The 25,981-nt window shown below is 46.0% G+C and overlaps 1 protein-coding gene across 1 annotated transcript in view; it reads right to left on the bottom strand.

The window, feature by feature from the left end:
* Positions 1-25,981, bottom strand: part of PTPRS (protein tyrosine phosphatase receptor type S) — a 270,711-nt gene that overhangs the window by 176,584 nt on the left and 68,146 nt on the right. Inside the window, exons 3-4 of the mRNA XM_070944543.1 lie at positions 11,555-11,700; positions 8,831-8,972 (exon numbers count right to left, since the gene is read on the bottom strand). Coding sequence (XP_070800644.1) covers positions 8,831-8,972; positions 11,555-11,700 — 288 coding nt within the window. The remainder of the gene's footprint in view (positions 1-8,830; positions 8,973-11,554; positions 11,701-25,981) is intronic.

Genomic DNA, 25,981 nt, shown 5'->3' with positions numbered 1-25,981 from the left:
CTTCGGGAGAAGGGCGGTATAAAAATTTAATAAATTAAATAAAGAAGTGAAGTGAAGTGAAGTGAAGTGAAGTGAAGTGAAGTGAAGTGAAGTGAAGTAAAGTAAAGTAAAGTAAAGTAAAGTAAAGTAAAGTAAAGTAAAGTAAAGTAAAGTAAAGTAAAGTAAAGTAAAGTAAAGTAAAGTAAAAAAGTAAAGTAAAGTTAAAAACCACTTTGAAATTATTGAGGAAACAACCAACATGCAGATTCTGTACTAGAAACAGGATGGGGACGTGGGTGGATGCAAGCTGTTTATATTCCCCCTTTTCTCTATTGAAAAAGCAGATTTTTTTTTTCCTGGCATGGGGAAGGGAGGTGGTCTGGAGAGGGCACTGATCAGGTAACCCAGGAGTGGGCAATTGTGGCTCTTTTACAACCTGTGGACTTCAACTCCCAGAATTCCTGAGACAGCTTGGCTGTCTCAGGAATTCTGGGAGTTGAAGTCCACAGGTTGTAAAAGAGCCACAGTTGCCCACTCCTGAGGTAAACATTTCTGATCTAAATCAGCAGGAGGGAGCACCCTGATGGGGTCTCTCTATCCTTACTAGTCCTAAGGTCATCAAGAGTCACCAGCTTTATTTTTCAATCTTTTAAGAATCAGGGAAGACATGGCTTTTTGGGTGGCAAACAAACAAACAAACAAACAAACATCAGTCTGCTAGCATCTTTTCCCACTAACAGATTTTTTTTTGGTGAGGTAGTTGGTGCTCTGGGGTTTGTTTGGTTTTTTTTCCCCCCAGACATTTCATGACCCAACTAGGCAACTTCATCAGTGCTAGACAGGAGTGGGGTTTGCTCTCTGATTATATTCAAGCGGCTTGCCCTGTCAGTGTTTAGTGCGACAATTCTTCACAATACCACAATCAAGAAATTACCAATTTAGGCAAAGAATCAAACAGTAAACGGCAGCCTAATCAAGGAACTACCAAGAAAAAACAATGTTCCCCATCAACATGGACAGGCCAAGTCACTGCTTTATAAACTGAAAGGAAACTCAATATTCCCTTCTAGAACTGAAGATGTTACCTAGTTGGGTAATGAAATGTCTGCAAGAAAACCACCAAGCTGAGAGAACACCAAGGGCCCCACACTCTTCCTCCTCCTCCTCCATATCCTAGCACTGATGATGTTAGCTAGTTGGGTCATGAAACGTCTGCAAGAAAACCACCAAGCTGAGAGCACCAAGGACCCCACACTCTTCCTCCTTCTCACTCCCTTATAGCACTGATGATGTTAGCTAGTTGGGTCATGAAACGTCTGCGAGAAAACCACCAAGCTCAGAGAGCACCAAGGACCTCCTGTCTGCCTCCTCCTCCTCCCCTCCACAAACCCCACACTCCCTTATAGCCTTGAAGATATTACCCTGAAGTTACTTTCGGGTTTTTTTGCAAAACTGGCCCAGAAACTACGGTATTCCCTTAATGACCATGGCATTTGTTTATAAATTGCTGCGTTCATTTAACAATCATGGTGCCCACTTAACGACTACAGCATTCGCTTAACACCCGTGGTGTTTGCTTAATGGCTGCGACATTCATTTCACGATCATGATGCTCACTCAACAACCGCAGGACTCATTTAACGACTGCAGCGTTCACAACCACCAGAAAAAGGGTCGTAAAATCGGGTCGATTGTGTGGCATTTTAGACCTGTCAAGACTTACTGTTGGGTTTAACGGAAGAAGACTTGGGGAAAAAAAATTGGAACTTTGAGGTTCTATATGTTGACGGCTGCAAGATTTCTTTACGCCCAAAAACGGAAGATCCCCAAAATGGACGAGGGGGGCTGCAAAAATTGAAGGAGTTAGCAGAGGTGGCGAAACTGACTGCTTTGACCGAAGGAAAAAAAAAAAAAAGCAAATACTTTTATTTCTACTTGGAAACCGCTTCTGGACTTTGTGCTTGAGGTAGGGGGAAAAAAATGAAACTTTGATTTTGGGTTTTACTGATCTGTTACTGTAGAAATGGCTAGTTTCTACTATGATGGAAAAAGAAAAAGTTGAGGTTTGATGACACCAAACTGGCAGGAATAGCCAACACTCTGAGAAGATAGGCTCAAGACACAGAAGGATCTTGACAGACTTGAACATTGGGTGCTATCTAACACAATGAAATTCAATGGTGAAAAAAGCAAGGTTCTACATTTAGGCAAAAAAAACCAAAATGCACAGGTACCGTATACGTGCTCAATAGTAGTAACTGTGAGGGGGATCTTGGAGTCCTAGTGGACAATCACTTAAATCTGAGCTAGCCGTGTGCAGCAGCTGCCAAACAAGCCAACACAGTTCTAGGCTGCATCAACAGAGAAATAGAATCAAGATCGCGTGAAGTGTTAATACCACTTTATTATGCCTTGGTAAGGCCACACTTGGAATACGGCATCCAGTTTTGGTCGCCACGATGTAAAAAAGATGTTGAGACTCTAGAAAGAGTGCAGTGAAGAGCAACAAAGATGATTAGGGGACTGGAGGCTAAAACATATGAAGAACTGTTGCAGGAACTGGGCATGTCTAGTTTAATGAAAAGAAGGATTAGGGGTGACATGATAGCAGTCTTCCAATATCTCAGGGGTTGCCACAAAGAAGAGGGAGTCAAGCTACTCTCCAAAGCGCCTGAGGGCAGGACAAGAAGCAATGGGTGGAAACTAATCAAGGAGAGAAGCAACCTGGAACTAAGGAGAAATTTCCTGACAGTTAGAACAATTAACCAGTGGAACAACTTGCCTCCAGAAGTTGTGAAGTCTCCAACACTGGAAATTTTTAAGAAAATGTTGGATAACCATTTGTCTGAAGTGGTGTAGGGTTTCCTGCCTAAGCAGGAGGTTGGACTAGAAGACCTCCAAGGTCCCTTCCAACTCTGTTATTCTATTCTATTCTATTCTATTCTATTCTATTCTATTCTATTCTATTCTATTCTATTCTATTCTATTCTATTCTATTCTATTCTATTCTATTCTATTCTATTCTATTGATGTTATTATCTCATTCTACTGCACCAAAGGGAGTCAGAAATCAATACCTTTTCTCCCCACCTCTTCTTCTCTACGTTTTTCTCTTCCCTTTTCCCTCCCCTGTTTTTCCTATTATTTGCTTTTGTATTTTTGGACTTTATATTATAAACTAATTAAAAGGCTTGACAAGGTAAATTGAGGACTACCTGTAATAATAACGATAAAACCAACCCCAAATTTAGCTTATTCAGCATTTTGAAGTCAAAGGGTCTAATCAAGATGCCCCATTGAGGGAGATTCAGAAGAGGGTTTTGAAAATAAATGTATTTTCTTATGCAAATTCCCAAATTGACATTCAGAAAGCAAGCTCAGACGCTGGAATTATTTGATGATGTTCAGAAGAAGGCCATAATTTTTTTTCTCTACACTTCTCTTTTGTATTTTTGCATTTTACATTGTGAACCAGGGGTATCAAACTCAAGGCCCCGGGGCCAAATCTGGCCTGCGGGGGACTTAGATTTGGCCCGCAGGGCTGCCCTGGAAAAAGCGAAGGACTGTCCCACGGTGCTTCTGCCAATAAAAACCGAGCTCCGTTTTCACTGGCAGAGGGTTGCAGGAGGCCGTGGTAGCTAAAAACAGATCTTGGGAGCTCGTTTTCGCTAACAGAGCGCCCTTGACACGAGTGACGTCAAGCTGGCCACGCCCATCCAGGTCCTGCCCCTTGAGGTCAAAGCAGTGGTGGAATTCAAATTTTTTTACTGCCAGTTCTGTGGGTGTGACTTGGTGGGTGTGGCAGGGGAAGGATACTGCAAAATCTCCATTCCTTCCCCATTCCTGGGAGAAGGATACTGCAAAATCTCCATTCCCCACCCCTGGGGGAGGGATACTGCAAAATTTCCACCTCACTCCAAAAGAAGGATACTACAAAATCTCCATTCCCTCCCCACCCCTGGGGGAAGGATACTGCAAAATCTCCATTCTCTCCCCGCTTCTGGGAGAAGGATACTGCAAAATCTCCATTCCGTCCCCACCCCTGGGGGAAGGATACCGCAAAATCTCCATTCCCTCCCCACCCCTGTGGGAAGGATACCGCAAAATCTCCATTCCCTCCCCAACCCTGGGGGAAGGATATTGCTAAATCTCCATTCCCTCCCCACTCCTGAGAGAAGGATATTGCAAAATCTCCATTCCCTCCCCACTCCTGGGGGAAGGATACTACAAAATCTCCATTCCCTCCCCACTCCTGGGGGAAGGATACTGCAAAATCTCCATTCCCTCCCCACTCTTGGGGGAAGGATACTGCAAAATCTCAATTCCCACCTCACTCCAAGGGAAGGATGCTGCAAAATCTCCATTCCTTCCCCACTCCTGGGGGAAGGATACCGCAAAATCTCCATTTCCTCCCCATCCCTGGGGGAAGGATACTGCAAAATCTCCATTCCCTCCCCACTCCTGGGAGAAGGATACTAAAAAATCTCCATTCCCACCTCACTCCAAGGGAAGGATGCTGCAAAATCTCCATTCCCACCTCACTCCAAGGGAAGGATGCTGCAAAATCTCCATTCCTTCCCCACTCCTGGGGGAAGGATATTGCAAAATCTCCATTCCCTCCCCACTCCTGAGAGAAGGATATTGCAAAATCCCCATTCCCACCCCACTCTGGGGCCAGCCAGAGGTGGGATTTGCCGGTTTTCCGAACTACTCAAAATTTCCACTACCGGTTCTCTGAACTGCTCAAAATTTCCGCTACCGGTTCGCCAGAATTTCCACTACCGGTTCTCCAGAACCTGTCAGAACCAGCTGAATTTCACCCCTGAGGTCAAACACAACCCTGATGCAGCCCTCAATGAAATCGAGTTTGACACCCCTGTTATAAACGAATAAAAACTGTAAAATAACAACCATCGGGACTTACGACCGTAATGGGCAGGCTCCATTACAGTTGTACGTTGACGCTTGTAATGCACTCAAGAAGCAACGTGACTGTTTTCCTTGCTTTGATGACTTCCAGATCTGTGTTGGAAGCTCTGGAGTGCTGGAAACTCATGTGCCAACGGGCACAGAGGATATAACCAGGGCTGGGACTGGCTGCCATTTACACTCCGTTGCCTTCTCTGTGGCAATCCCTGTTGCTATCCCCGCACGCCTCCGTGCCACGCTGTTTGTTCCAAGCTCTCTGAATGCCAAACCATCGGCAGTCGGCGAGGATTTGAATGCCACCTCCTGTCGCGAATTCCTTCAGTCTTGGCAACGGGCCAGCGGGATCCGACTCCTCTTCGGTCCCGCCGTGCCCCGGGTGAGCGGCAACCTCATTTGCTAACCAGAAAGCCCCGGCAATTAACATGACGCTTAATGAGGCCTTCCGAGCCCAGCATGGGTGTTGGGGAGAAACTGTGCGCGACAGCATGGCGCCGCCGCATAATGAGTGTGCAGCAGCTGGTTGGGGCAGCGTCCTCTTGTCAAGCGGTCCCCGCTTGGCTGACACTCGCCTGTTTGCCAACGCCAACGGAGCGGCAACGAGTGGGCCTTGCACACTCGCCGGGATCCCTCTGCGGATAAACTAGGCGCGCCATCTGGTTTACGTGCCGATCCAGGGCTTGTCAAAGCGTGGTTATCAGGAGACACCCCTCCCCGCCTCTCTTTTCAACTCCATCTCTTCTTCCGCATCGGTATCTATCTGTTTAGGAAACACCTGCTTCCCTACACCTTGGGGTCCATGCGAAACACACCTGTTGGATTGGATTTGGCTTGCAATTGCTTTTGTGATGGCGCCTGGCAGTTTCATTATTTTTTTTCGTGATTGTTAAATTCATGTACAGCCCGTGTAACTGTTTGTGGGGTTGTTTCTCGATGGAATGGGCAGAGGGAAGGACCTCGGACAACAGGAGGAAGAACAGGCCACTGGGAGAAAGGAGGAAAAACAACTAAGGAAAAGGCAGATAATAGAAACCTGAGTCTGGGACGGAGCTGTACTGTGAGAAAACGATTTAGAGCAGAGTTCCCCAACCTTTACGGGTTGGTGGCCCAAAGTGGGGAGGGAGGAGAGAGAGGATGATTTTGTGGGAGGGGCAGGCGCGTGTGAGTGCATGCGTGCACACACTTGTGACGTTTGTGGTGACACTCACACGAGTGAGCCCGCAATGAGATTCTTGCACAAATGGGCCCAAGGTTTGTGTGTGTGTGGATGCAAAGGCCCCCAACAATGCTTGTGTGAGTTGGGCTTGGTTGAATGGGGCTGCAACCACCTGCGACAAGGCTCGTGCGAGTGGGGCCGTGAGTGGTTGTGATGACACTCACGCGAGCGGGCCAGACTGCCAGAGATGGTTGCAGCGATGCTTGTACGAATGGGGTCATGCATGTGTGCAAACGTGCGTGTACCATCTGCCTCTGATGTGGCCCGGTGGCGATTAGGCAACAGTCCGGTAGTGTGCCGTGGCCCACAGGTTGGGGACCCCTAACTTAGAGGTTCTCATAAGGAGAGGGAGAAAGGGGGGACTTGCATTCAAACTTGCCAGATTCTGTTACAGGTAGTCCTTGACTTACAATCTTTTGTTTAATGAACGCTCAAACTTTGGGAAGAGTTCCAGTCTTGCCTTAGGTATGAAAGCCAGCTGGGCGACTTCGGGCCAGTCACCAGGAGACGGTGAGTTCTAGTCCCACCTTAGGCACGAAGGCCAGACTTTGGACTAGCATTCTCTCTCAGTTCAACCCACCCCACAGGGAAATCAGAAGAGGAAGGCATATTCGATGCGTTTGCCACTTTGAATTATTTATAAAATAATAACGATGAAGTACGGGCGAAAGAAACCAGGGATCTAGATTTTTGTCCCCCCGCCCCAGCTATTTATGCAGTGTTTCTCCTCCTTCTGCCACCTGGAATGTGAACTGAACTCGGGGAACAAGGAACCAGCCCCCCCGTGTGTGCTGGAACATCAGGTGTGGGAGGTGGTTGGAGACACAGGCAGCGTGCCAGAGCGATGACGCTTTGAAACCCAGATTGCAATCCTTCCACAGATACAGATCTTTACATAGCTTGATTGCATCTTCTGGGCGCAAGTGGGAAGGATCGACACGCACACTCGATTTTTTTTGCATAAAGTGGGGGGGGCGTCCGTGGAAAAGAGGGGAAAATGGCACGATAGCAGCGTGGTCGCGCGATCAAAACCTATCCTGCCTTGACACGAGTTGGTACAAGGAGCGCAAAAAATCATGGGGGGCAGAGGAGGAGGAGGAGGAGGAGGAGGAGGGAGCCAGTAGCAAGGGGATGGGGAGGGAGGGTCAGGATAGGCAGGGTCAGTGGGTTGGTGACCCTCACCCACTCTGAGTGGGGATGCAATGAAAGAGCCTGATAGAGAGATGGTGGGCTAGATCAGGGGTCTCCAACCTTGGCAACTTTAAGACTTGTGGACTTCAATTCCCAGAATTCCTCAGCCAGCTTTGCAAAGCTGGCTGAGGAATTCTGGGAATTGAAGTCCACAAGTCTTAAAGTTGCCAAGGTTGGAGACCTCTAGGCTAAATGATCTTCTCCATCACAATTATAAAGAGGACATGTGATTTGCAGGATCTAGCCTGGATCAGTCCCCGGGATCAGAGGTTCAGTCTTCTGAGTTTTCGGATTCATGCTGGAGCCCATCCCCGAGAAATTTCTCTCTCTCTCTCCAAAATGTGTGCTTTGGACTGTTCTATGCCTAGTATTTATGTGGTGCCTGGTTGTGAGTGGCTTTTTAGTTGTTGATTGGGGTGTTAATGGCCGGTTATTAAGTCGAGTCTATGATTCTATGATTATCTGACTTCCAAGGTCCCTTCCAATTCTAGATATCTATGATTATCTGATCTCCAAGATCCCTTCCAACCCTATGAGTCTCTGTTTCTATGACCTCCCTGTTTCTATGACCTCCAAGGTCCCTTCCATCCATAGGAGTCTATGATTATCTGACCTCCAAGGTCCCTTCCAACCCTAGAAATCTGTTTCTATGACCTCCAACGTCCTTTCCAACCATAGGAATCTATGATTATCTGACCTCCAAAGTCCCTTCCATCCATAGGAGTCTATGATTATCTGACTTCCAAAGTCCCTTCCATCCATAGGAGTCTATGATTATCTGGCCTCCAAGATCCCTTCCAACCCAAGAAATCTATGACCTCCGAAGTCCCTTTTGTCCATAGGAGTCTATGATTATCTGGCCTCCAAGATCCCTTCCAACCCAAGAAATCTATGACCTCCAAAGTCCCTTCTGTCCATAGGAGTCTATGATTATGACTTCCAAAGTCCTTTCCACCCATAGGAGTCTATGGTTCTATGACCTCCAAGGTCCCATCCAACCTTAGGAGTCTATGATTTTATGACTTTCAAAGTCCCTTCCAACTTTGGGATATCTTAAAGTGGCCAAGCTGGAGAAACACGGCAGTAAATGCAGACACCCCTTGTGATATTTCGGTTAATGTCCGGTGGCAGCAATTTGGTATAAAATTCATCTGTGCAGATTTACTCTTCTATCTTCCCCCTTGGATCAGAAAAGAGGAGGAGCGGATCATAATGGCAAATTATAACTTTCAAAGTGGATTCCAACCACAGACAAACCCACGTCGAAATACAAACCTACCATACCCCATTCTGAGCTGCAAACATATAAATATTTACTCTGATGTAAACCACCGCTAGTTTTCCGTGGACACAAAGAGGACATCAATCCTGATTATGCGGCAGCTCCACTGAGTCCGATAATTTGCATTTCGAAATAATTTCAGATTCAGAAGCAAAGTTTTCAACCTCCAAAGGGCAACCGCCAGACACATTCAAGACTTATCCCATTCAACGGTTGTTGGTTTTTTTTTTCCTTACCTCTCAGAACAGTCAGTTTAGCGTTGACCGTGATCTCCGCCACCGAATTCTGGGCAACGCATTCGTAAATGTTTTCATCTCGAGGCGTCCGGAGGGGTTGTATCCTCAAGACTGCTCCAGCACCTTCGTCGAATTCAATGGTCTGGATCGGAGAGAGACAGAAAGGAAGGAAATTAATTCCATTCAATTAATTAAAAGAGGAGATCCATCTATCCCTCTTTGCACACAGCCATTGTCCCGGGTCTCTCTCTCTCTCTCTCTCTCTCTCTCTCTCTCTGTGTGTGTGTGTGTGTGTGTATAAAAGCCACCACAATCTTTGCAACAGACCAGCGTCCCAGAGTTGTGTGTATGTGTGTCTATTTATCCATCTCTCTTGGCATACAGGTTGTTTCCAAGGAATGTGTGTAAGTATGCAATAAAAAAATCCACAATCTTTGAAAAGGATCCGTTTCCCAGGAACATGTGAAGGAGTGGGATTCAGCCGGTTTGGACAAGCCGGATGTTAATTTTAATCTGGTTCGCCAAACCGGTAGTTGCAGGGACTGGCTGACCCTGCCCACTCCGCCCCTCCCCTCCCCGAGTCTCCACATGGCCTGTTTTGGATGCCAGGTAAGTGCAGGGCCCGTGTGGAGGCTCTGAGAGGGCAAAAACCAGGCCTACTGGAAGTACCAGAAGTTCGGAGGCTGTTTTCGCCCTCCCGGAGGCTCAAGGAAAGCTTCTGGAGCCTGGGGAGGGCACAGGAAACCAACTAGGCCACACCCCCATGGCCACATCCACCCAGCAACCAGGCAGAGAACCGGTTGCTAAAATTTTTCAATCCCACCCCTGTGTGTGTGTAAAAATCACCAAAATCTTTGCAACAGACCAATTTCCCAGAGCTGTGTGTATGTGTGTCTTATTTATCCATCCTTCTTTGCATACAGCTAATTTCCAAAGAATGTGTGTAAGTGTGCATAAAAAAAATCCACAATTTTTACAACGGATCAGCTTCCCAGGAAAGTGTGTGTTTGTATAAAATGTTTGCAACAGTCCAGTTTCCCAGAGCTCTGTGTGTGTCTCTCTCTGTGTGTAAGAAACACCACAATCTTTGCAACAGACCAACTTCCCAGAGCTGTGTGTCTGGAAAGCCAGGTTCACTTCATGAGCACAGCAAAAAAACTTCATGAAATTGGGGCATAGTCCCTTGCCGACTCACTTAACGACCACATCACTTAGCGACAGAGATTCTGGTCTCCATTGTGGTCAGAAGTCGAGGACTATCGTAGCTTTGCATCAAGCCAACTTCATGAAAGTGGGTTTGGTGAGGTAGGGATTTATTTTACAAAAATCAGTCTTGGTAAAACTAAAAAGTCCGCTGAGGCAGAAGCCACGGCTGACTGTGAAAAGGGACTCGCTTCCCTGATCTCTCTCTTTCTTTGGAAATTCTTCCAGGCTCTCCCTCCGGCTTTTGGGGGAGTGGGGGCAAATGAGGACAATTAACCAGTGGAACGACTTGCCACCAGAAGTTGTGGGTTCTCTATCACCGGAGGTTATTAAGAAGAGACTGGACAACCATTTGTCTGTAATGGTGTAGGGCCGTGATGGGGAACTTATGGCACGTGTGCTACAGGTAGCACACGGAGCTATCTCTGCGAGCACGCGAGCTGTCACCCTAGGTCAGCTCTACCGCCTCTCACCAGCCAGCTGATTTTCGGGTCTCTGCCGCGCATGTGGGAGACGCACGTGCATGTGCTGGGTGGGCACGGTTGCGACCTCCCGCACCTAGTTTTTGGTCCCAAGAGGCTTCAGGGAGGCCTGCTAGGCCCAAAACCAGCCACAGGGAGGTGCGGCGCCCACTTTCATGCCATTTCTGGCCTAGCAGGCCTCCCTGAAGCCTCCTGGGACCAAAAACGGGGTACTTGGGGAGCGTGTGTGCACAGGAGCATGGGGGGGGGTCGCAGGCGCATGCACAGGGGGCGGGAGGGCATTGCATTATGGGTGTGGGCACACGCATGCACACGCACTTTCGGCACCCGAGGAAAAAAAGGTTTGCCAAAAGGTAGGCTCTCCTGTTGTTCTGCCCCAGCTACAGACCCCAAAGAATGCAGCACGCACGAAGTTTGTACAAACCTTAGTTTATTAAATTAAATCAGTCTTTTTCAAACAAAGGCTGTTAATTAACTTTCTTAACAGCCTACAAGAATCCAAAGAATAAATAATTGTAATCTTACTATGGTTGGCAGAAAGCCCAGAAGCAATTTGCAGGAAACTGATAAGAGAACTAAGATCAGGACGCGAAGGAGAGTGAACGAAGTTGTTCCCTGCAAATTGCCTCAGTCGTCATCCTTCCTTAAATAGGCTAAGGGAGTGGCCAATTAGCCCCAAGCCTTACTCTCAAGGAGACCTCCTCCTGAGGAGCCACTCCTGCCTTTTGGCAGCTCTGCGCGCTCGTGCATCGAGAAGAGGCTCCTCCTCTTCGTCCTCTTCACCCATGGAAGCTTCTAGAGGTTCTGAAGGCCCTGGCTGAATCCCCGCCTCTGGCACCACATCTTCTCCAGCCTCCTCACTGTCCGACTCCAGTGCCAGCTGCACAGGCTGCTGGCGCAGCACCACACCAGCCTCCTCGCTGTCGGAATCAGCTACTAGCTGCACAGGCCGCTGACGGGCGACAACGCCTGTTTGAGCCGGGGATTGACCTAGAAGACTTCTAAAACGCCTTCCAACCCTATTATTTTGTTATCTTACCTCAAACCGCTGTGAGTTCACTTTCTTTCCTTTCTTGTTCCAGGTGACTCGGGGTTTGGGGTCTCCCGTCGCTTGGCACACGAAGGACGCCACGCCTCCCGACACCCCAATCTGGTCCACGGGGTGCTTGATGAACTGTGGGGGACCTGTGGCCACGGATGGGGGGGGGAGAGGCGGGGAAAAGGGAGAGAAACAAAAGCAACACAAACTTTAGATAAGTTGAGGTTTAGCAGAGTCCCCTCCGTTTCATTTATTTATTATCAATTTTATTAGGGTTATGTAGTCCTTTCAGCAATTCCAAAATAGGTTCCACACCTATTTGCAGTCTGATTCAGGTGACCCTGAAGCAAGGGTGAAATGCTCCAAGTTCGGACCGGATCGCCCGATCCAGTAGCGATGGAGGCGGGTGGTTCAGAGAACCGGTAGCAAAAATCCCTGCACCCTCCCCCACATGCCCAGCTGAGCCACACAATCATCAGAGGCTTTTTAAAAAAAATTTAAAAGCATTTTTTCTACAACCTCTTCGGCCAAAAAAATGCTTTTAAAAGTAAAAAAAAAGCCTCTGATGATTGCGCGGCTCAGCTGGGATCGTCAAAGGGATCGTCAGCTGATGATCCCAGCTGAGTTGCCTGATCGGCAGAGGCTTTTTTTCTTTTAAAAGCCTCTGACAATCCAAGCTGAGTTGCCTGATCGGCAGAGGCTTTTTTTTTCTTTTAAATGCCTCTGATGATCCCTTTGACGATCCCAGCTGAGCCGCGTGATCATCAGAGGCTTTTTTTTTAACTTTTAAAAGCATTTTTTCAGCCGAAGAGGTTGTAGAAAAAATGGTTTTAAAAGAAAAAAAAATTGGCCACACCCACCGTCACATTACCCCCCTCCCCACCAAGCCACGCCCACAGAACCAGTAGTAACAAATTTTAGATTTCACCACTGCCCTGAAGGCTCACAGATAAACCTCCAAGTGGCCTCAATGACTCTCAGAAAGAGTACCAACGACCAGAGGACTGCAAAGAATATAAATCATTCCATCCTTCACCATTCAGTCAGAACTGAAGAAGCTTCTTGGATGAGAAGCGAAACGTTTTCAAGGAGGAAAAAACCCCCCCAAGAAAGTCCAGTTGATTTTTGGAAAAAAACAAAACAAAAACCTTTAGGACAACCATCACCTGGATGATTGAGAATCTCCATCAACTGATTAAATTACAGGTAGTCCTCGACTTGCGACCACAACTGGAACCCAAAATTTCCATGGCTAAGGAAGACGGTTGCCAAGTGAGTTTTGCCCCATTTTGGGACCTTTCTCGCCATGGCTGTTAAATGAATCACTGCAATTGTTCAGTGAGTCACATGGTTGTTAAGTGAATCTGGCTTCCCCGTTGACTTTGCTCCTCAGAAGGTCACAAAAGGGATCGCTTGACCCTGGGGACATTGCGACCGTCATAAATATGAGTCAGCTGCGAGTGTACGACTTTTGATCAAGTGACCATGGGGATACAGCAACGGTCGTAAGTGTGAAAAGCGGTTGTGTAAGTCCATTTTTTTCAGTGTTGTTGCACCTTCGAACGGTCACTAAATAAATGGTTGTAAGTTGAGGACTAGCTGTTCCTAACTTTAAGTGTCTCATCTCAACTGCTCCCGCCATATTTTCATAAAATCATAAAAAATTAAAAAGTCAAAAAAAAAAAAAAAACTTCTAGTAACTCTACAGACAAGTAGTCCTCGACTTAAGACCACAATTGAGCCCAGTATTTCTGTTGTTAAGCGAGACATTGATTAAATGAGTTTCGCCTCACTTTATGACCTTTCTTGCCCACAGTTGTTAAGTGAATCACTGCAGTTGATAAGTCAGTCACCTGGTTGTTAAGTGACTCTGGCTTTCCCACTGACTTTGCTCGTCAGAAAGTCGGAAAATGGGATCACGTGACAAACTGTCATAAGTACATGCCAGTTGCCAAGGATCTGAATTTTGATCAGGTGACCATGGGGGATGCTGCAAAGATCCTAAGTGTGAAAAAACAGTCATAAATAATCACTTTTTCAGTGCCGTTGTAACTTTGAACAGTCACTAAATGAGCTGTTGTAAGTCGAGCACTACCTGTCCTGAGTTACTGACCTCCTGAAGATACAACAGACCTTAAAAAAGGTCTTCACAGTTGCAACCATTGCAACATCCTCATTATAGTCACTCAATCAAAATTTGCGCGATTGGCAACCGATATATATTTATGATGGTTGTGTCAAGCCTGAGTTTTACTTGGGTGAGTGGGTGTAATGGGTACATTACTTGGAGCCTGACAGGTTGCAGCATCCAGGGGAGGGGCGCTCATGTCATCACCATTTTTGAGGCCTTCCCAGCTGGTTTGTAAGAGTCAAGGGCGGGGGGGACGGACAGATTCATTTAACAACCATCTGATTCAGTTAACAACTGCAGAATGTCAGGGTCCCAACGAAAGAAGACTCCGAGGCTAGAAGTTCCTCAAAGTTCCCTTTTATTAGAGATGTCATATTGGCACATCTGGGAAAACCCGACTCTGAAAGCTTCCAGGTTTTCCCCACTCAAAGGAAAGTCCAACTCCCTGCCCCTGTACCCACATGTCCATCACATGGTCCAATCAAAGCACCGTCCCAACTGGAGATGCCTCCCAGTCACACCCCTCCAGGTGCAGGGCAAGCTGTCCTTGGCCCTCTGAGAAAGGAATGTTATTTTGACTACGTATCTCCCCAGCTCCATACAATCCCCCCTCCCAGTTTCCCACAGCATTAAATGTGGCAGGCCTGAAGGCCCAAGGCAGAAGATGGCCTCCAGGCCTGACACAGAGATTCCCTTAACGAATTGCAATAAAGGTTGTAATATCAGGCGTGGCTCACTTAAGAACTGCCTTGGTTAGCCATGGAAATCCTGCTCCCAATTATGACGGTAAGTCAATCAAGGACTATCTGTGTCTCTAATGGTTTATCACCGGGTGGTCTCCTTTTCAAGGATGTATCCAGTCTGAACTTGCTTAGGTTTCTTAAGGAAATCAGCCAAGGTCTCATAGCTGCTCCAAGGTGCCTCAGCTGACCTCTCCTCCTACTTTCTGAAGCAAAACGCGGCTCGGCTAAGGCTTAATAAATCTTCTAAAAATAAATGCGAATGTTAGATTAGAAACCGCAACCTGTAATAACAGCCAGCACGCCTTAATCACACTTCCCCCACATCATAGCTTGCGAGAATAGAACTGTCTATATTGCACGCTTAAAGAGCGTCCATCACGACACACCGAGCACCACAGATGGTCCAAATATTTCTCCAGAACTCATCTGTAGAGATTTTCAGTCATCCAGGTTATCCCAAAGGTGCTTTGTTTTTTTTTCAAGAGGCAACTGGACTTCCTGTTTTTTCTTTGAAGACGTTTCGCTTCTCCTCCAAGAAGCTTCTTCGGTTCTGACTGGATGGTGGGGAATGGAAGGATTGAAATTCCTTGCAATCAGCTGGTCGTTTGCATTTTTTTGAGAGAGCCGTTGAGGCCACTTGGAGGTTTGTCTGTGTCCTCAGGGTCACCTGAGTGGTGCAAATGGTTCCTGTAGCCTGCAGTTGTTTTTTCTGGAAATCCGTTCATACTCCTACACCATTCAAAGGCTGTACAGATCTACAGATGTTTAGCTATGCAATTTGGGACGAACATCCTTCGAATGGTGTGGGAGTATGAATGGATTTCCAGGAAAAAAAACAACTGCAGACTACAGGAGCCATTAGCACTACTCAGGTGACCCTGAGGGCACAGACAATATATATTGTCTGTGGAAAGAAAACAGGGAGGATACATGGGATGAGGGTGTGGCTAACTGATGAGGACTTATAAGTCCGAAATAGATCTATCTTAGTCTCCTTAGTCTCCCAATGGGCAGCAGAGTGTTTGCTGGCTGCCAGAAAAAAAAAAGCCTAGAAACTAGATATTCCCATTTGCTGGTTTCAACCTTTTTCAATGAATTTATTCATAATCTACTCCAGCTGCCTTTGCCTCAGAGTTTCTATCTCCCTCCCACCCACCCCTCCCGACCCATGATATTTTGGCTTTAAAAAAACCCAAAACCTCACCAAAGATGGACAATTTTGTTCCCCCTGGCTGCAAGATCTCCAGAGAGCCATTTAAAATTTCCCTTCTGGATATTATTTAAAAGGGAGTCAAATGGCCTGGTGGTTTTTTTTTTTTTTAATATCATTTGGGGAGGGGGAAGTGCATGTAGAAAGATGGCCTGATGGGTTTCTCCCACCCCCCGTTATGTCCCCTTCTGGCACCCCTAAGCATGTTCTGGCCCTCCCCCAAAATTTAACATGGCTGCCACATGAAACTGAATGCAAAGATTTGACACATCCTGAAGGTGCTTTTCCAAAAGGCAACTGACGAAGAATGGAATGGAATGGAATGGAATGGAATGGAATGGAATGGAATGGAATGGAATGGAATGGAATAGAATAGAATAGAATAGAATAGAATAGAATAGAATAGAATATAGGATATGGAATGGAATGGAATGGAATGGGGAATATGGAGTGGAGTAGAATAGGAATAGGAATAGGAATAGGAATAGGAATAGGAATAGGAATAGGAATAGGAATAGGAATAGGAATAGGAATAGAATAGAATATAGGATATGGAATGGAATGGAATGGAATGGGGAGTATGGAGTGGAGTGGAATAGGAATAGGAATAGAATATAGGAGAATATGGAATGGAATGGAATGGAATGGAATGGAATAGAATAGAATAGAATAGGATAGGATAGAATAGGATAGGATAGGATAGGATAGGATATGGAATAGAATAGAATAGAATATAGGATATGGAATGGAATGGAATGGGAAATGGGGAATATGGAGTGGAGTAGAATAGGAATAGGTATAGGAATAGAATATAGGAGAATATGGAATGGAATGGAATGGAATGGAATGGAATGGAATGGAATAGAATAGAATAGAATAGAATAGAATAGAATAGAATAGAATAGAATAGAATAGAATAGAATAGAATAACAGAGTTGGAAGGGACCTTGGAGGTCTTCTAGTCCAACCCCCTGCTTAGGCAGGAAACCCTAGTACAGCATTTCAGACAAATGATTATCCAATCTCTTCTTAAAAATGTCCAGTGTTGGAGCATTTAGGATCAGCTGGGAAGCCAAAAGGACAGCCGTGAAGGATGGGGGTCAGACCCAGAAGACCTCCAAGGTCCCTCCCGGCTCTATTGATTCTGAGCAGGCAACCGCAAGCCACGTCTCTATGGTTTCTGAGGGAATCTCTATGGCTGAGGCACCATTAATTGAGTTTGGCTCCAGGGAAATATCGTATTCCGAGGTCAGAGGGAGAATATGCTATTACTGGGAAGTTTGTAATTAAATCGCCGGCGCTCCTGACCAAGGGAAATGAGATCCAGGGGACACATTTCAGGAGACAAAAGGGCAGAGATCCCTCCCATACATTCCTGGAGGGAATGTAATTGCCCCCAACAAACACACAAACACAACACACACACACACACACACACACACCAATGGCGTTTGCAGAAAGAGTAACAAGTCTAATGTTGATCCTCGGAACCAGCCTTAGTGGTGGATCAGTAACCTGCTGAGTGGCTTGCTATATATATAGATAGTCCTCAAGTTATGGCCATAATGTATGTATGTCACTAAGTGTGCTGTCTCACTCATGCACACACCACAGGTGTAAGGAGTCTTTCTTAAGGCTTCCAAGTCTGATTTGGTATTCCCCAGCAATTCCCTAGGCCGGCACCAGTTCTACTCCCATGGCTACTCAAAGGAAGCCAACACTAGTCCTCAAGACAATGGAGATTTTCTCAGTCATCCAGGTCAAGGTTGTCCCAAAGGTTCTTTTTTCAAGAGGCAACTGGATTTCCTGTTTTTTCTTTGAAGACGTTTTTCTTCTCATCCAAGAAGCTTCTTCAGCTCTGACTGGAGGGTGGGGAAGGGAAGGATTTACACTCCTTGCAGACAGCTGGTTATTTGCATCCTTTTTAGAGAGTTGTTGAGGCTACTTGGAGGTTTATACGTATCCTCAGGATCACCTGAGTGGTGCAAATAGGTGTGGAGCCTTCTTGTCACTACTGAAAGGGCTACTGTTCTGGAGCTGTACTTTCTGCAGGATGGTTGTTAACCAATCGGTTGTAAATCGAGGACTTCCTGTGAGTGGGATAACAGCTCTGATGCGTTGCCTACATGAGGGTTTCTTAAGGGCAGCAACTTTAAGAGGAGAGGAGTGGAAAGGGAAGGAAGGAGAAGGAGAGGAGGGGAGGGAGGAAAGGAAGGAAGGAGAAGGAGATGGGGGGAGGGAGGAAAGAAGAGAGGGAAGAAAGAAGGGAGGGAGGGAGAAAGGAAGGAGAAGGAGAAGCAGGGGAGGGAGGGAGGAAGGAAGGGAGAAAGAGAGAGGGAGGGAGGGAGGAAGGAGAAGTAGGGGAGGGAGGAAGGAAATAGAGAAGGAGGAAGGAAGAAAGGGAGAAAGAGGGAGAAGTAGGGGAGAAAAAAGGAAATAGAGAAGGAAGGAAGGAAGGAAGGAAGGAAAAGTAGGGGAGGGAGGAAGGAAGGGAGAAAGAGACAGGGAGGGAGGAAGGAGAAGTAGGGGAGGGAGGGAAGGGAAGGAGAAAGAGGGAGGGAGGGAGAAGTAGGGGAGAAAAAAGGAAAGGAAATAGAGAAGGAAGGAAGGAAAAGTAGGGGAGGGAGGAAGGAAATAGAGAAGGAGAAAAGAAGGAAGGGGATAAGGAGAAATAGTGGAGGAAGAAAGGAAGGAAATAGAGAAGAAAGGAAAGAAGGAAAAGTAGAGGAGGGAGGGAGGGAGGAAGGAAGGAAGGAAGGACAAATGAAAAAGGGGGAAAAGGCCCCGGATTTCTGGGGCTAAGCAAAGTGGTTGTTGGTATTGTCACTAGACTGGGTTCAGCTTGAAGAACAGAGTTTCTAGTCCCCATGGTGTGCTCTGAGGCATACAAATCCAGGTTTTATGCAGCAAGTGGCGAGATAGAATCGGTTTCCTTCCATCCTTGTGGGCCACCAAGCGTCTCTCATCGTATTTCCGCGAGGCTCTTGCCTCCCTCCCAGCCTGCCTTAACCCAGGCCAAAAAAACGCCGAATTCCAACCGTTTGGCCCAGCAAATTTGCAAAGGGAGCTTTTTTCCGCAGCCAGGCTGTTTTTCGAGAGGGCCGAGGAGGGACGTTGGCGGTGGGAAGAATAGGCCAATTTATTTCGCGTTCCCTTTGAAAATGGCCACAAGCATTTGTGCTATTCAGAGGCCCTCCGAACAGACATTTCATTGTCTCCGAGATTTTTCATTCGCTTTTAGCTCCTGGAGGCGACAGAGGGGCAGCCAGCTGCCCGCGCCCTGCTTGAAAGAATAAATTGTTTGCCGTGCCCGCCAGCGCTGTTTTGCAGGCGGGAGAGGCCGCTTCGGCGCATAGAGGCACCGCGCCTTATCCAGTTTGTCAGAGCGGTTGGAGGGGAGCATGAGGACAAGAACCGCTCGGCTCGCTCGCGAAGCAGCCCGAGATGCGCCTGGCGTTCTCTCCTCGGTTGGCGATGCCTTCGCTGGCCAAACAGAAGCGGCTTTTATTTTGTTTTTTGTTTTTTTTTCTTTCCCCAAGGGCCCCTCTCCATCTTTAGTCTCACTGGGTCTTCTTTGTTGTTTTCAGAAAACAGCATTTTGCATTGGCTGAAGGAACCTGGGAAGGATTTGCTTTTCTCTTTTCTCTTCTTTCTCTCCCGCTCCTCCCTTCTCACCCTCTCTCCTCACTTCCCTTCTTTCCTGTCTCCCTTTTTCCTTCCTTCCTTCCCTTCCTTTCTCCCTCTTTTTCTTCCTTCAAGTCCCCCTCTTCTTCCTTCCTTCCTTCCTCCTTTTCCTTCCTCCTTCCTTCCCTTCCTTTCTCCCTCCTTTTTCTTCCTTCCTCCTTCCTTCCCTTCCTTTCTCCCTCTTCTTTTTCTTCCTTCCTGTCCCCCTCTTCTTCCTTCCTTCCTCCTTTTTTCCTTCCTTCTTTTCCTTTCTCCCACTTCTTTTTCTTCTTTCCTGTCCCTCTTCTTCCTTCCTTCCTTCCTCCCTTTTTCTTTCCTTCCTTCCTTCATCCTTCCTTTCTCCCTCATTTTTCTTCCTTCCTTCCACCCTTCTTCCTTCCTTCCTTCCTCCCTTTTTCCTTCTTTCAACTTTCCTTCCCTTCCTTTCTCCCTCCTTTTTTCCTTCCTCCTTTTCCTTCCTTCCTTCCCTTCCTTCCTCTTCTTTTTCTCCCTTCCTTCCTTCCTGTCCCCCTCTTCTTCCTTCCTTCCTTCCTCCCTTTTTCCTTCTTTCAACTTTCCTTCCCTTCCTTTCTCCCTCCTTTTTCTCCCTTCCTCCTTTTCCTTCCTTCCTTCCCTTCCTTCCTCTTCTTTTTCTCCCTTCCTTCCTTCCTGTCCCCCTCTTCTTCCTTCCTTCCTTCCTCCCTTTTTCCTTCTTTCAACTTTCCTTCCCTTCCTTTCTCCCTCCTTTTTCTCCCTTCCTCCTTTTCCTTCCTTCCTTCCCTTCCTTCCTCCCTCTTCTTTTTCTCCCTTCCTTCCTTCCTGTGCCCCTCTCCTTCCTGCCCTCCTTCCTTCCTTCCTGTCTTCTTCCTTCCTCCCTCTCTCCCTATTTATCTAGCCATCCATTAAGACTCCGGCCTTAATGGATGTGTAAAAACCCATAAGAAGGAGGAACTCAAAGGAAAGCAGGATGTTTGCAGGGAAACCATTTTTGCCAACTTTTGCAAACCCCCTAAGAGCCCCTTCCCCCACATTCCCCCTGGGCAAAAAGCCCAGGTTTCCAGACACTCTTAACCCCCCCCCTCTGTCACTGGGTCCATATTTCTTAACTCCTTTTCATTTACCTTCTACTTTCCCTCAAAGAGATCCAAAGCAGGGAAGGGAATCTCTCTTCCTGCCTTCCCCTTATCCTGCCTTAAAGCCGGCCATTATTTGTGGGGTTTTAAATTGAGCCAAATTTATTTAATTATTTTAAATTTTTAATCGATGTTTTGTCTTGTGTTTTTAAATAGGCTGTACACCACCCTGAGTCCTTCGGGAGAAGGGCAGTATAGAAATAAAATTATTATTATTATTATTATTATTATTATTATTATTATTATTATTATTATTATTATTATTATTATTATTATTTATTGGTTAATCTTTAGTGAGATTCACAGCCTTTGAGGCTGGTTAATAGCTCAGCAGCTCGAGTCCTAACCAAGGACCTAGGAACTGTTAAGGTATCGTCGGAGGATGTAAACTATTATAATGTAAATTATTATTATTATTATTATTATTATTATTATTATTATTATTATTATTATTATTATTATTATTATTATTATTTCAAGGCCTTTCGTGACAAACCGCCCATTCAGGCAGATCTTGCCCATCTTCCAAGACCTAAAAATCTCACTTTCTGGAGTTTTCCCATTCGTCCTCCGCGTTCTCGCATGCGTTTAGGTTCCCACACAATCAACTCTGGTCTCTTTTGTCTCCTCGTAGGAGGGAGAGTCGTGTTAAATTCAGGTCGCCCGAAAATGCGGAGGTGGCTCTTCGCACCTTTTCCCAAAAAACAGTTTGACGAAAAAGCAGATTTTTTCCCCCCCTCCCTCTGGTTAGTTCACGAAACCAACTGTCAAGCCAAAAATCTCTTTTCTTTGCCATCTGCCGGCAGATCCTCCTCGACTTACGACCAGTGCTTGTTCGAAATGACAACGGCGCTAAAAAAATTAACGTGACTGACCGCGGGTCCTCGCACTTACGCCCATTTCAGCACCTTCAGTCACACGATGAAAAAGGCTGGAGCTTGGCAACTGGCAATGTACAGGCGATCCTTGATTTATCACCATTCGCTTAGGGACCGTTCAAAGTTATAACAGCACTGGGAAAAAAAGGGACTTGGGGCCGTTTTTTTCACATTTCACGACCGTTGCAGCGTCCCCATAGTCACGTGATGAAAATTCAGATACTTGGCTCAATTGACTCGTATTCATGACGGCTGCAGTGTCCCCAAGGTCACGTGATCCCCATTTGTGACCTTCTCACGAGCAAAGCCAATGGGGAAGCCAGATTCACTTAAGAACCGTGTCACTAAGCTTAAAATTGAGGGGAAAAAATTGAGAATAGGGGCCTTCTGATAGCCAAGAATTTGCTGAATGTTACCCTTACGGTAGAGGTGGGCTGCTGGCGGTTCGGGAGAACCCCTAGCTAAGATTCTGTGCAGTTCGGAGAACCCTCAAATCCCACTCCTGGATGGCTCCGCCCACCCTGCCTAGGAGTCCCCCGCGGCCTGTTTTGGATGCAGGTAAGTTCAGGGCATGCATGGAGGCTCGGGGAGGGCGAAAACCGGGCCTACCGGAAGTTCAGGAAGACTCTCCAGAGGGCCTCTGGAGCCTGGGGAGGTGGTTTACGCCCTCCCAGAGGCTTGAGGAAAGCCTCCGGAGCCCGGGGAGGACAAAAACGCCCCGGCCCAACACCGTGGTGCAGGAGGCCACACCCACCATGGCCATGCCACCCAGAAACAAGGCAGAGAACCCCTTGCTAAAATTTTTGAAGCCCACCCACCTTACAGATTAAATCCCCCTAATTAAGCAAATTATTTTATTTATTTATTTATTTATTTATTTAAATTATATACCGCCCTACTCCCGAAGGACTCAGGGCGGTGAACAGCCAAACAGTAAAAATACATAGATACAAAATTTAAAAACAAAGTAAAATCGAATTAAACAATTTGGCCCAAACAGATTAAAACCCCAATCATTTAAAAAACCGATTAAAATTTGCATAATTAAAAAGAGGGAAAAGATTAGGCTAGGCCCGCCTGGTGGAATAAAAAGGTCTTAAGAGCGCGGCGGAAGGTGCGCAGATCCGGGATCCTCCGTATCTCCGGAGGATAAATTAAATTTATCCTTACAGAATAAATACAAATCAAATGTCTGAAAAGGACTAGAACTCTCTCTTATTCCTCCTAAAAACATATTCCTGGATTGCTTTTTTCCCCTTTTTCTTCTTCCCTCCCCATCCCGTTTCCTCTTGTGCTGTGACTCTTCAATTGTAATGTAGAACGGGGGTCTCCAACCTTGGCAACTTTAAGCCTGGCGGACTTCAACTCCCAGAATTCCCCAGCCAGCTTTGCTTTGAGTTGAAGTCCGCCAGGCTTAAAGTTGCCAAGGTTGGAGACCCCCGTTCTAGAAAGTAAAAAACCTCTGTTAACATTAAGAGTTTCCTGAACATCCTCCGCAACAAATGAAAATGGCTTTAAATCAATACATAGATATAGCAAGTGATTTCTTAATAACCCTCCCAGCCCAGGAGGTGTCGTTTCCCACCCCCACATTTTTTTTTTTGGAACTATAATTCCCACAAAGATCAGCGGGTGACTGCTTCTAAATTTGAACCCAAGTTTGAATAGGTTGGCTAATAAGGGTGTCTGTTCTGGAAAATAAAAAAATTAAAAAAGCTTTATCCCCCCCCCCCCCCCAGTTTTCCAACTAAGGGATTTTAAGATAGAAAAGGGGAATTTTATGTCAAAAATGGGCTCGGCAGAGCTTAAACTGCAGCTTTCATTCATCAGACAGAAAGTGGAATAATAACAATCCTAACAGCAACAAGCATCCTCAGCTAACCTGTTTCCGAACTCCTTAGAAAGGAGGCCCTCCAGCAACTGAGATTCCCTTTACAACTTTCAAAGGGTAATAAATTATTCCAATAGCAGCTCATGTGTCTCTTTCTGTCTTGCATTTTTCCTTTTGAGGCTCCAAAATATTTTATTTACACAGATGTATGCTTGGAAATAAATGCTTTCCTTCCTCCCTCCCTCCCTCCCTCCTTCCCTCCCTCCCTTCCTTCCTTCTTCCCTCCCTCCCTTCCAGACAGGAAACAGCAGGTGAAGCTAAGCAGAATCACATCAGATACCTGTACAATTAGCACAGGGCCCCCCCAAGGCTGTGTGCTCTCCCCACTTCTCTTCTCTCTCTATACCTATGACTGCACCTCAAACAATCCATCTGTTAAACTACTGAAGTCCGCAGATGACACAAGAGTGATCAGTCTCATTTGAGACAATGATGAATCCACATACAGACGGGAGGTTGAACAACTAGCCTCGTGGTGCGACCGGAACGATCTGGAACTGAACTCACTCAAAACCGTAGAAACGGTAGTGGACTTTAGGAGAAACCCTTCCATACTTCCACCTCTCACAATACTAGACAACACAGGATCAACAGTAGAGAGCTTCACATTTTTAGGCTCTACCATACCTCACGACCTAAAATGGACACCCAACATCAAAAACGTCATCAAAAAAGCCCAACAAAGAATGTTCTTTCTGCGCCAACTCAGAAAGCTCAAACTGCCCAAGGAGCTGCTGATCCAGTTCTACAGAGGAATTATTGAGTCTGTCATCTGCACCTCCATAACTGTCTGGTTTGGCTCTGCAACCCAACAAGACAAACACAGACTTCAGAGGATCATTAGAACTGCCGAAAAAACAATGGCTACCAACCTGCCTTCCATTGAGGACCTGTATACTGCACGAGTCAAAAAGAGGGCTGTGAAAATATTTACAAACCCCTCGCATTCTGGACATAAACTCTTTCAACTCCTACCTTCAAAACGACACTATAGAGCACTGCACACCAGAACAACTAGACACAAGGACAGTTTTTTCACAAATGCCATCACTCTGCTAAACAAATAATTCCCTCAACACTCTCAAACTATTCACTAAGTCTGCATTACTATTAATCTTCTCACCGTTCCCACCAAACATCTCCTTCCACTTATGACTGTAACCGTGTTGCTGGTATCCTTATGATTTATATTGACTGTTTCCCTTTGACTATCATTAAGTGTTGTACCTTATGATTCTTGACGAATGTATCTTTTCTTTTAAGTACTCCGAGAGCGTATGCACCAAGACAAATTCCTTGTGTGTCCAATCACACTTGGCCAATAAAGAATTCTATTCTATTCTATTCTATTCTATTCTATTCTATTCTATTCTATTCTATTCTATTCTATTCTATTCTATTCTATTTCATTCCATTCTTCCTTTCTCTCCTCCCTCCCTCCCTCCCTCATCCATCCATCCTCCTCTCCTCCGTCCTCTCCTTCCTTCCTCTTTCCCTCCATTATCTTTTCTTCTCTTCTCTTCTCCTTCCCCCTCTCCCCGCTCCCTTTCCTTCCTCCCCTTCCTCCCTTCTAACCCTCCATCCAACCATCCTCCTCTCTCCTCTTCCTCCCTCCCTCCACTTCCTCCCTCTTTCCCTCCATCTTCCTCTCTTCTCTTCTCCTTCCTTTCATCTTCCCCTCTCCTTTCTTCATTTCTTTCCTTTCCTTCTCTCTCTCTTATCTATCTATCTATCTATCTATCTATCTATCTATCTATCTATCTATCATCTTTCCTTTCCCTTTCATTCTTTCACTCTTTTTCTTTCTTTCCTTCCTTCCTTCCTGTTCCTTCCTTTTTTTAAAACAATCAGTGGAACCGCTTGCCTCCAGAAGTTGTGGGAACAAATAAGCACTTGAAGGCAGGACAAGAAGCAATGGGTGGAAAATAAGCAAGGAGAGAAGCAATTTAGAACTAGGGAGAAATTTCCTGACAGTGAGAACAACTAATCAGTGGAAGAACTTCCCTCCAGAAGTTGTAAATGCTCCAACACTGGAAGTTTTTAAGAAGAGATTGGACAACCATTTGTCTGAAGTGGTATAGGGTTTCCTGCCTAAGCAGGGGGTTGGACTAGAAGACCTTCAAGGTCCCTTCCAACTTTGTCATTCTCTTATTCCTTCCCACTCTGGTATTCTGTTAATGCCAACAAAGCATTAATTCAGAAGAGGCAGTTCCTTGACCGTAGCTGATCTCAGGAAAGGCTAGGCAGGGTTAGATCTGGTTTGATCCAACTTGGATGGGAGGCCACCCAGCGATTAACTATTTACTTGTTTATCAAATTTATGTGGCCAGCCATCTCACAAAAAAGCAAGTCTGGGCAGCATACAACAATTAAAACAGTTCCTAGGGGAAACTCCCCTAAGAAAAGAAAATTCCCAGAAAAAGCTTTTTGCAACTCTGAAAGCTGCATGGATAATTTCTGGTAGCCATCAGGAACTGAGGGAGGCTTTACATTTAATAAAGAAACTGCCTTTTAAGTCGTGCACAGAATTTCTGGCACCAACTAACACTTTTGAGCCGCCAGTGTGGGGGGGGGGGGGAAATCAATTTTAAGCCTTTGCCACATAATATTTTGAGATATCAGTGCAATAAGCAACCTCAGTAAACTCCTTGCTCAGGATTGAGGGTGCAGAATGGAAGGATTTAAGAGATAAACTCCACTTTACACACCATCCGAGGAAGTTTCAAGGCATTAACTTTTAAATACATTACGATTTAGGAGCCTGGAAAAAAATACCAT

The sequence above is a fragment of the Pituophis catenifer genome, unplaced genomic scaffold (genome assembly GCF_029215685.1).
Source record: "Pituophis catenifer annectens isolate HBS135680 unplaced genomic scaffold, rPitCat1.0.hap2 SCAF_1, whole genome shotgun sequence".
Lineage (NCBI taxonomy): Eukaryota > Metazoa > Chordata > Lepidosauria > Squamata > Colubridae > Pituophis > Pituophis catenifer.
Note: the sequence above shows the minus strand (reverse complement) of the source record. Positions and strands in the feature narration are given on the sequence as shown.